Consider the following 12,551-nt stretch of genomic DNA (forward strand, 5'->3'; position numbering starts at 1 on the left):
TACATTGTGAATGTTGTGTTTCTGATAGTATGCAGATGAGGATACAGCTGGTGAGGAGATCGGAAGCAGACATACATGTGTATGCACCAGGTACTGGCCATATCCTCATCTGAAACAGAATGGGGGTGTTCCAGGAGTAACATTTTGCCATTTTGAAAGAGTTTGCCCATTTGAAGCAGTGAACATCCTGGTAAAAGAAGGATAATTGCTTGAAAGTAAAATACTGTAATATAATTAGACCCTGTATTTTTACACTATAATGTCCATTTAAGTACAACATTGGCCTGAAATACGTTTAAAGGGCACATACAGTAAAATATATTAAAAAAAATATTGTCTCTTTTACCAGCAGAATATATAACTTTTAGTTCAATTAAGTATATATTTTATTTAATATCTTTATAAACTTCATAGGTTTTGATCTCATAGTTTGTGTCTCTGCCTTTTGTTTTTTAGGAGCATATTTCAAATCTACTGGATGGAACCTACCTTTTCTTAAAAGCATGAGATTTTAGCAACTTCAAATCTGTCTTGACTTCTGAAGATTTCCTTATTTACGCAGGATATGGTTCTACTAACATTAACAGATAAGAGCTGTTCACATACAATAGTACGGAAACAATAGCTGCTTACTGTGCGAGCAGTAAAGTATTAAATCTAAGTTTTAGAACAATAACTCTTAGAGGATCAAGTCTGCATTTCTTACAGCTCCATATACATTAATAAAACACCATGGATGAAGCTTTCAGAGATCGGACTGCCTTTATTCAAGGAGCTAAAGACATTGCTAAAGAAGTTAAAAGACATGCAACCAAGAAGGTTGGGAAGGGTGTAGACAAGGTGCAGGATGAATACACAAAAAGATCCTACACACGCTTTGAAGAAGATGATGACGATGACTATCAGCCACCAGATGGCTATTACCGGGGTGACACAGTTGATGAGGAAGGAGCTTCCAGTGATGCCACAGAAGGCCATGATGAGGATGATGAGATCTACGAAGGGGAATATCAAGGCATTCCTCGCGCTGACTCCATGAAAGGAGACCACCTTACAGACAATAGACAAGTTGTTACAGAGATCAAGGATTTTGAAGACATTGCAGCGCAAAGAAAGAAGGACAAAGAGGAGCTGGCCCAACAGTATGAGATAATTCTTCAAGAATGTGGTCATGGCCGTTTCCAGTGGACACTCTATTTTGTTCTTGGACTTGCTCTTATGGCTGATGGAGTTGAAATTTTTGTTGTGGGTTTTGTACTACCCAGTGCTGAGAAGGACATGTGCTTGTCTGATTCTAACAAAGGCATGTTAGGTAAGTCCCTTGCTGAATATTGTATCACCTGATAGATTTTTTTTTTTTTTAATTTTAGATATTGGTTTGGTATGCACTTCAAAATATTTGTTATCTAACAAAAAAAAAAATCTGTTTAAAAAAAAAAAGTTAAAGACATATATAACTTTTTTTCTGGTTGCCTCTCATATTGTGACACAACTGCCTTTATGCTCAGTTACCTGATGTTTTGTTTATATGTAACCTAGCAGATGTTGAAAGAAGACAAAAGTCCATTGAGTTTAACCAATACAGACCCTACCTGATTTACAATAAAGAAGCTGTCAAATGAACTTACAGTAATATAATTAGAAAAACTAAAAATTTAACACAAGCATTCATTAAAAGACCGCTGCTCCATAACCTGTCCGCCTGCTCTGAGCAGGCGGATAGACATCGCTGGAAATCAACCCGATCGAGTACGATCGGGTTGATTGACACCCCCCTTCTGGCGGCCCATTGGCCGCGAGTCTGCAAGGGGCGGCGTTGCACCAGCAGCTCTTGTGAGCTGCTGGTGCAATGCAGAATACGGCAAGCGTATTGCTCGCCGTATTCAGCGAGGTCTGGCGGACTTGATCCGCACTGTCGGATCAGGTCCACCAGACCTTGATAAATAGAGGCCATGGCATGAATTCTGTTTTTAGACAAAATTGGAATTAAGACATTTTTAAATGTATCTAAGGTATTGGCACAACTAAGGATGGGTGAATGTGCTGAAAGTGTAATTCGTTTGGTAGAACGAAAAGTCCTGTGGACATTCGTTTTGGACAATCGAATGTTGATACGAATGAAATCCATTAAAATTCGGTAATCAAATGTTACTTTAGTTTTGAATGTTCATAATGAAATCGAATATTCACATTCGAAATTTCAAATGTAACATTTGATTTAACAAATACTATTCAGAAGTTCAATAGTTCATGTGGTAGGGAATTTAGTAAATTGATACATAATAGGTACAAATATATAAATTCTAATTTTTATATTTCGAATATTACATAATTACAATATTACATTTAAAGACAACATTATAAATACTATTATAAATATATAGATTCTAATTTTTCAAATTTGAATATTGCATAATTTGAATATTTCATTTAAAGAGAGCATTAGAAATACTATTACAAATATATAGATTTACATTTTTCAAATTCAAATATTCTATATAATTCGAATCGAATTATTAGAAAAATTCAAATTGAATATTACATTTAAAGAAAGTCTTAGAAATACTATTACATAAAATGAATGTTAGAATGTTGTGCAAACAATCGAAATTCGAGACAAACGAACAAACTAAATGTGTTAAAATTAATTTCAATTTTCGAATGTCGCAAAACATTTGCCCATCCCTAGTCACAACCTCCTTAGGGAATGAGTTTCACAATTTGATAGCTCTCCGAAAAAAAACTATTTACATTGCTGGAGATTAAATCTCATTTCTACTAGCCTTAGACTATCATTTCTTGTCACAAACAATTGCCTTGGAATAAACAGTGCTTCTGCCATATCTGTATAGGGGCCTTGAATACATTTGTATAAAGTAATCATATCACCTCTCAAGCGCCATTTTTTTATGGATGAGCAGAAATGTTACACATAAATGTAAGTCAGAGAGAGGAGTTTTCAAGGCAGTCAGCTGCAGTTAGTCATATTGTTTAGAGTAGAGCTTTCCAAACTTTTCATGTTGGTGACACATTTTTAGGTCTACATAATTTCGCGACACAGTAATTCAGTTGTACTAGCAAACAGGAGGTTAAACTAACTTGTTTTAAGAGATATGGACACATACATAAATTAAATAATAACAAAATGTATTTACACGTAACAGTATGTAAGTGCAAGAATTAAAAAAATGTTTAATACCACCAATAACTACTTACCATTTTAATGGGATGTATGAGGTTGATGGGATGAACACAATTTCTGAATATTTGGTGGAATATTAGATATTTCATCATCAAGCATTTTTAAGCTTATACTTCCTACCCATATATCAAGAGCAGCAGTGCACTACTGGGAGCTAGATGCTGACTTGTAGCTGCACATACATGCCTTTTGTCATTGGCTCACCCAGTATGTTCAGCTTGCTCCCAGTAGTGCATTACTGCCTTCAACAAATGATGCCAAAAAGAATGAAGCAAAGTTAATAACATAATTAAATTGGAAAGTTGCTTTAAAATGATATATTCTATCTGAATCATGAAAGAAAAATATTGGGGTTCATGTCCCTTTAAAATGGAACACAACTTTAAATAAACCATCATCTTCAAATAAGCTTGAACTGCCTTAAACTGTTAAATGTGGCATTCCCTGTTAGACACAAGCTATGTTTCCTGTATAACTATTGCTAGTGGCAGTGTGTATGAAAGTTAAAGGGATACTGAACCCAATTTTTTTCTTTTGTGATTCAGATAGAGCATACAATTTTAAGCCACTTTCTAATTTGCTCCTATTATCAAATTTCTTTATTCTCTTGATATCTTTGTTTGATAAGAAAGCATGTAAGTTTAGATGCTGGCCCATTTTTGGTGAACAACCGGGGTTGTTCTTGCTGATTGGCGGATAAATTCACCCACCAATAAACAAGTGCTGTCCAGTGTCTGAACCAAAAATTGTCTGGCTCCTTAGCTTAGATGCCTTCTTTTTTAAATAAAGATAGCAAGAGAACGAAGAAAAATTGATAATAGGAGTAAGTTAGAAAGTTGCATAAAATTGCATGCTCTATCTGAATCACGAAAAAAATAAATTTGGGTTTAGTGTCCCTTTAAGTATTATGTAGTCTTAGCAGCAGTTATTGTGATTTATAGACGTCAGCTTCTTACTTATGTCAGTTGTATGTGTTAAAGAAGAAGCAATGTCTCCTTCCACTCCAGTCAGTGCCAGATCAGGGGAAATGCACCACATTATTCAAAGGAACAATTAAACAATTTTTTCTCATGTTCTGTACTGTGGCTGCCCATATTTCCCTCTCCCCAAGGGGTGCAAGCAAACAAATCTCCCCAAAATGCCAAAAGCCAGAAGAACCATTGAATGAATCCCTTCACTAGATTACAAAGAATTTGTGATAGGAAGAACATTGAAGGGCGACAGTTACTTAATAAGGTCTATGTGATTATACAATAATACCATACCAATAGATTTAAACATTGTGTACTGTTCTCTAAAGTAAAGGATAATCATAAGACAAAGGAATGGAAATGGAATTGACAACAGAACTCTTTAAGATTGTTCCGTCTGACTCTGAGAAGCTTTCTTAGAATTTTAAATTCAATTTCAAGCCTTTTTAGGAAGCAGCTCCCACTGCTCCCACATAATTATTAACATACATAGAGTAAAAATGCCTCTCACAATCTTAGGCCTGTTGTGCTTAAACCTTGGAAAGGTGGACTGCTGGGGAGTCTGCAAAAAAAACAAAAACACTTTGACTTCTGACTTCAGCTCAGCGTTTAAGCTGCCGCCCTCAGAGCTCTGTGAGTCTGACTGACTGCTGCCCGCACTGCAAACACATTGCTGTCCCACTCACTGACTACACGTGCAGTCAGGAGCCGATTGAGGAGACTACACGAGCAGTCACGATCCAATGTTCCACCAAAGCCACCAATGGGAATAGTTTAGTTTTAAAAAAGTTAGTGCTGAAGCTGGGAAACACCTATACATTGGCGTCGACACATTAATGTGTCACGGCACACAGTTTGGAAAGCACTGGTTTAGAAGTTCAACACAAGTTACCCACAGATGGCTTAAAAAATTATGTTTATCAAGTGAATACAATTTTATGGTCTCATTTATCCAAAGTTGCTTCTTGGTAGTCTCAAAGTCATCGCTATGGAAACATATCAGATATATCTTTACACAAGTGCAGTAGACACCAATCATCAGCTAACATAATATGGCCTATGTTCTACCACTTACATTACAAATATATTACATGTTCTCGTTAGAACATCTTGGTGATCTATTAATAAGAACTGTACAAAAAATATATTAGTTTGATTCTGGGCACTAACTCAATGTCCAATCTCATGTTACTTAGGGACAAACCTATAATACTTCTCTAGGTACTATCAATATGTATTTGCCACAAATATGTTTTCCATTAACATATTGCCTCAGTCTGTTATCTTATGTCAAAGGCTAATGTTGAAACCCCAGGTATAAACCTTGAAATAAATGTGTTACCAGACATTCAATACAATTTTTCAGATGCTTCTTGAAATAGAAATTGCTTTGCAGCTGATCCTTCATTTAATTTTTATTTAGCTGCCACTTTCTCTGGGGAAAGTGAAATGTAGGTAATTAACCAATTAATGGCCAGATTACGAGTGGCATGCTAAATTTTGCATGCAAGCGATATCGGGTCTATCATGGGTGTTTGCGAGGATTGGAAGTTGAAAGTAAACTCGTTCGCTCAAGCACAATTGTTAATTTAACGCGCGTTAGGTTATCGCAACTTCAGAGGTCTGATTAACCGTTAAGCTCGAATAAAAAGTGTCACAAAAAACTTTAAAAATAAATTTAAAAATACAGTTAAACTCATAATAACACTGATAAAAATATTAAAGAAGATGTTGCATAAAAAAGTTATAAAGACTTCAAGATATGAGGTCTGAGGTGTTAGGAAAAAAAAGGCTGCAAAGGACTTTAACATAGATATACATACATTCACATGTCTAGATATATATATATATATATATATATATATATATATATATATATATATATATATATATATATATATATATATATATATATATATGTATATATGAAAAGATGTGTGTACATATGTGTTTATGTGTTTTACTGTATTTTTACTGTACATATTTAACAATCCAGTGTTCTTCATTTACAGGATAATGTCCTTTTCATTCTTAAATACATATTTCTATATATGTGTGTGTATATACTTATATTTGAATATTCATTCCTATAGATATATAGGTATATATATGTATTTTACATGAACAGTATCAGATATATAGAAATATATATTTAATAATAAAAAGTACAATATTTTCTATGTGAAGAACATAGGAATGTAAAATATGCGTTTTGTGCATTTCTTTTCTCAATTTAGATCTTTCCGTGGTCGGGTTACATGCACATGATAACTTGGTATTCTTAAGGCACGTTATTTAAATATTACATATAAAATATTAAATAATTTAATATAAATGATTAAAAATGAATAAACACACCATAACATATTCTAAATAATCCATATAGTATATCTACATATTTTACAGTATGTATATTCATTTTTAATCATTTATATTATTATTTATTTATTTATTTATTTATTTATTTTTTGCATTGGAGCCCTTTGCAGTTAAGTAGCTGAAAACATGTAAAATCATTTTTATGCAATATTCATTTTTCATAAAGTGTTTAACTGTGTATGTACTGTAAATATTTCACATTCTAATGTTTTTCACATATTTTTTGTATTTTTAAATAGATATTCCTATATATATTATATATCTATATACAGTATATCTATACCTATATATAATATATATATATATATAAATATATATATATAGGTGTAGATATATATTTTACCAAACAAAAATCATATATATATATATATATATATATATATATATATATATATATATATATATATAACATATTACTTTCAATTTGTAATTGATGTGGCATCCTAAGGGCGCAAAAAAACTTACTTCTAGCGGAGTTAGCACGTGAGTGTGAGCGATAATTACCGCTACACTTGTAATCTAGCCCCATGTCAGGTAGATTTCGTGGTCCAGATATGCAGAATTCTTGTTAATCACGTATTGGAGTCCTTTCTAATATTTATGATGTCTAACTTTCAAGTGACCTTCAAATCTGTACCACTGAAATCTGCAAGCTAAGCTCTGAAAAAAGAAAGATAAATTGATCTGTCTGGGATTTCAACCAGGAATCTCCATTACAAGCAGTCGTATTTATTGATTTTTTGCTGTTAAGATTCAACTGGGAAACCCTGAAAAATCTGCCTGTCCAAAAGCTCAGACATAGACCAACTTGTGAATTCTTTACCTGCTTCAGCAATACTCAACTGATAAATAATGAAACGCTTGGCTGTAATAATCATTGGGAATGAAGGAGCAGAAATGTTTTCTTGAAGCTTATGGTTCCAACAGTTGATGGAGTAATATGATTGCTTTAGACAGAGAGTGAGTTTCCGACACAACGCACAACTGAGTGACTTGTTAGGGTGTATTTTGCTAAAAGTATAAAAACAAGGTACAATTTACAATTTCTACACCCAAATATTCCATTTTCATGCAAATGGAGGGAGGATAAAGACAAATGAGAGGGGCTGATTTTAAAGACAGATAATGGTTAAAAAAATAAAAAGGTAAATAAGAAAATATAGAAGGTTTAGGTTTTTTAAAGGGACACGAAACCCAACATTTTTCTTTCATAATTCAGATAGAGTATACAATTCTAAACAACATTCCAATTTACTTCTATTATTTAATTTGCTTAATTCTTCATATATCCTTTGTTGAAGAAATAGCAATGCACATGGAAGGCATCTATGTGCAGCCACCAACCAACAGCTACTGAGCCTATCTAGATATGCATTTCAACAAAGGATATCAATAGAATTAAGCAAAGTAGATAATAGAAGTAAATTGGAAAGTTGTTTGAAATATCATGCTCTTTCTAAATCATGAAAGAAAAATATTGGGGTTTGTGTCACTTTAAGAAGCTAGTAACTACAATTAAGGGAAGTAGAATGAAGTAAGGAAACAATATAAGGTTTGACACATTTGCTGTATGTAATAGTAATTGGAAACATTATAATAATGAGTAAATATATGTTTTGACCTTGGTGCGCAAGCAATTAATTATAAGTGCAAGCTTAGGCTTACAGGAACATTAATTTATGTTTCTGTAGAAATTGTATCAATCAAAGAGTATTCTGGGAATTGCAACATAATGCATTTATATACGCCTTTTTTTCAAATGCACAAGAAGACCATAGGCGGGGGGGGGGGGGGGGGGAGAAATAGTGATCAATCTGAATCTGAAATAAAATTGGTGGTGTTGATGTCCAGTGGGAGTCATGTAAATTAGATATTATAGTAAGTAATTTAAAAACAAGAGACAAAAAAAGTAAGGGAAAAAAAGCCAAAAAAGAAGGGAAAAACATGCAAGTTATGGTTTACATGCCGGAAATAGAATTCTATGTGAGCATTGTAATCACGAGGTTTCAGAATGAAGAATTAGTATCTATTTTGTTGAAGTCATCTCAGTCATCCAGAACAAAAACAAAATTTACTAAACGTATGAATTTTGCAGGGAGGGGGTTTACTGCACTGATGGGTCAAAGCATCGACCAGCATTATACACCTGATTGGAAAATCCATTCATATACTAAGGGGTCGATTTAACAAGGGCCAAATGGCCCTTGTTCCCTGTACAGCGTATCATGTCAGACAGACATTGGTAAATCTACCCCTTAGTCTTGCAGTAGGGTGGTTTAGGGATGAAAATTTATAGTGTAGTTCTGTTTTTGGTACATTAGTACTGATGCCCAATGCCATAGTATTCTGACTACCAAAAGTAAAGAAAAACAAACCAAAACTCATGCTGAAAGGTTCTACTTAACATTCCCAATAAAAATCCATAGGCCGGATTTTTATTATCTCCAAATCTACTGACTGGAGTTTAATGATTTACATCGTATTCTAGAGCTTGTACTCTGAGCTCACCTATCAAAATGTAAGCAGGATTCTTTCAGGCAATCAAGAGTTAAAGGGACATAATAGTCAACATTGAAAAGTGCATAACTCAGTTTTTAATAGAAGGATTTTTATACTTTATACTTGTGTTAGCAAAAATACTTCTAATAAAAGTTATTGTTTCAGGGGAATTTGCAAATATGCTTAGTGCCTCCTGTTGTGTTTGTATGAGACAAACTAACTAATTGCTAACAAGATACACAACAAACGCCAGCTCAAGGTTTAAATGTGGTTATATTGTTTCTGCAGCATATTTACATATGACCATGAAACAGTGATAAGTAAATAACTCACATTTTGATTTTGACTATTATATTCTTTTAATTAAATATGACTGTATAAAACTTTAGTAGGATAGATTTATTTTACTGTTATTTATTTAAAGTGGAAATGATAAATAGTCTTGACAAAGGCCTTGTTGTAGGCTGAAACGTGTAGACATCCGTTGTGAATGATATACCAGCCAGAGTTTCTGTTTTAATACGGTGAGCACATTTCTAATTTTTGCTTCCTTACTGTGATTGCTCCGTGCAGTATTTTTTGTCCTTTTTTTCACAGGTTCTACCACTATTTTTTTCTTTGGATCTCAACATTTGGACCACACTCAATCTATCCAACGGACTGCTTAATTTATCTTTGTCCGTGATATACTTTGGATCCGACCACCTCCCTATACTGGGGACACCCCACTCGGATTTTAAGTTTGGGATACCTTACTCACTCCGCACTTAAGAACTTGTTTTGGGACACTATTCAGCTCCACTATATCCCCTTTTTTTTGGGACTCCTGACTTTTATTGGTTCTCGTGTTTCTGCCTCCTTTTTTATTTTAATTTTTCAGATTGGCCAATCTTTTCCATTGCACGACTCTATCCGTGCCTGTATTATTTGTAAATGTTTTATCCGTTTATAAGGTATGCTTAAGCCAGTGTTAATTTATTAAATATCAGATTTTTACATGTAATTAGCATCCTCTCAAACCTATACGAACACACAGGGAAATAACACAACCTCACTACTAAAATATGCACAGCCACTATTAGTGCTGTTTGCTAAAATTGCTATCCTCATTTATTTATTTTTTAGTCAATTTTATCACCTTGATCTTATTGATGCATTTCCTAGTATCCAATTTAACGTGTTTATTATAGCAACTTGTTGCAACTATTGTTGCAATGCTTTATCTAATTGCTATATAATCGCAGCTTAAGCTATTGCAGTTTAACCATACTGCATTTAGTTCATCTGTACTAGATTTGCTTTTCGTATACTTACATTTTCCATTAATTTATTCTCTAAAGTATACTTAAGCCTCACTCTGAGGCGCTCCTTCATTCTAACATTTGCTACGCAATGATAAATGCCGACAGCGTATGCTGTCGGCATTTATTGATGTGCAGCGGACATGATACGCTGCTCGTACTATGATAAATCTACCCAAAAGTTTGGATCTGGAGTGGGTGTTTGACAGTTTTAAACATACTGAGGGAAGAAAGTAGAGAGATTAGGATGAGGGAGGCTGGATCAACTAAGGGTAAATATGATTTATACATATTCAAGGTGAATGTTCTTGTTTGTACGTAGAGATGGAAGGTAGGTGCAAGGAGTTTCTTGTCTGCAGCAGTTTTTTCTTCTTGGCTATGTGCAAGGAATGGTGTGACAGTATTGCGGGATAGTAGATGCATAGAGGAGGCTCAGGCGGTAAGGTAATTGGATGGGAAAAATATAGAATATCTCATTTTCTGTATCAGGCACAAAGGAGTTAGTTTTAGGTTTGTGGGTTTATGGATGGCGGTGTTGGCTATTTGTAGTCAGCTGTAAGGATTGGGTGTTGTGAATAAAGTGGAAGATTATTTTGTTCCTATTAGAATATGTTTTGTTTAACAGACTGGAAAATATTCCTGTTATGCAAATAGTGATGAGAGGTGGTGGGTGGAAAAAAGGACATGATAAACTTTGAGATTGCAATATAAAATGTTTCATTATGCAAAAAAAAAACAAAAACCCTGCAAAATACTCATTATTTATGTTGTCCCATTTTCTTTAACTTAATTATGAAAATTGTGGGTTTTACAAATCTAAACACCGAAAATGCACAGATTTTACAAGCCTAAAACTGCTAAATTGGCCCCAGCAAAAGTGATAAGATAAGTTATTGCAAAATAATGCAAATGTTACTAACAAATTGACAGTGGCTAGTCTTGTCTTATCCATTGGCAAATCCCGATTAGCTGCTCCAAATAAGAAGTGTTGTGGAAGCTTATTCTTTAAAAACAAGTGCATAAAACAAGATGTTAATGTATTCTAAATTATTTCTCACTTTGCTGGTATGTTAAAATATTGCAATACTACAGAAAGGTTTTGTAATTACAAGTTGTTTTATGTCCCTTTAAATGTACAAAATAGATATTTAGTGCTGTTTTGTTTAATTGCTAGAATTTGCTCATAGGGCAAATACCAAAAAACAAAACAAAAAGCGTCATCTGGAAACGCTGCATACGACTAATTTAGACAAATACAAAAAAAAATGTTCTTCTGTCACCCTGCTGCCTTATCGGTATGGAATTAAAAATGTAAGTCAGAGCCCTTCAGATAGATCAGCCACAGCAAATAGACTGAGAATAGAAAGCACAGCATGCTGGCAAAAGTCAGTCACAACTCATTTTGTGTCCTCTTTCCAGTTAGCAAGCTCAAAAGGCAGCTTAGCTGGGAGTGCGTTCAACAGCTCGGAAAGTTCCTGCCGGCTGCAGGCAAGAATGAACCCATCCGCACACCCACACACTAATCTAAGTGACTAGCAAACCAAAGCAACCTTTGCAAATCGAGTGGACGTGGAACAGTGAAAATGTGCTGATTATAATGACTGTATTTGCTGGCATATAAAAAGTAGGTCAATATCTATAAAATGCAATACCCTGCTGCTTCATTCCAGTATATGCCAAGGTATTTTATTTGTGTGTCATCAGAAGTGCTCAAAAAGAAATTAAATTAGTAAATATATATATATGTATACAAAAAACAACTGTAGATAGAACAGTATAAAGTAAGTACCAGATGTTTATATATATATATATATATATATATATATATATATTTATTTTGCACTTCTAATAATCCTTAAAACAAATATCTCAAAGGCTTGTTTTTAGTTGTGTCCTATGTGATAAATTAGTAAAGTGTAGGAATCTTTTTGTGACGTTTAGAAGGCCAGGCAAGATTTATCAAGCGCTATCAGAATTCTCCTTTATATTATCCTATGTGTTCCCCTCAGAGTGCTTTTGTAGAAACGCATCTGTGTGCCCAAATTTCTCAAAAAAATTTAGTGTTGTCTTGCGCTTTTCTGAAGGCGAGATCAGGCCAAGTAATGATACATTTCTCTTGTAGAATTAGAATATATTCTTAATTCATCATTTGAAAAAAGCTAAATCTCTAGTTATGTGTAAATCTTGCTTACAAAAATA

General features: G+C 33.8%; 1 protein-coding gene across 1 annotated transcript in view; it reads left to right on the plus strand.

The window, feature by feature from the left end:
- The first annotated feature begins 732 nt into the window (after nt 1-732).
- The window catches only part of SV2A (synaptic vesicle glycoprotein 2A), a 163,595-nt gene continuing 151,776 nt past the window's right edge, over nt 733-12,551 (plus strand). The window contains exon 1 of the mRNA XM_053705415.1: nt 733-1,312. Coding sequence (XP_053561390.1) covers nt 733-1,312 — 580 coding nt within the window. The remainder of the gene's footprint in view (nt 1,313-12,551) is intronic.

The sequence above is a fragment of the Bombina bombina genome, chromosome 1 (genome assembly GCF_027579735.1).
Source record: "Bombina bombina isolate aBomBom1 chromosome 1, aBomBom1.pri, whole genome shotgun sequence".
Lineage (NCBI taxonomy): Eukaryota > Metazoa > Chordata > Amphibia > Anura > Bombinatoridae > Bombina > Bombina bombina.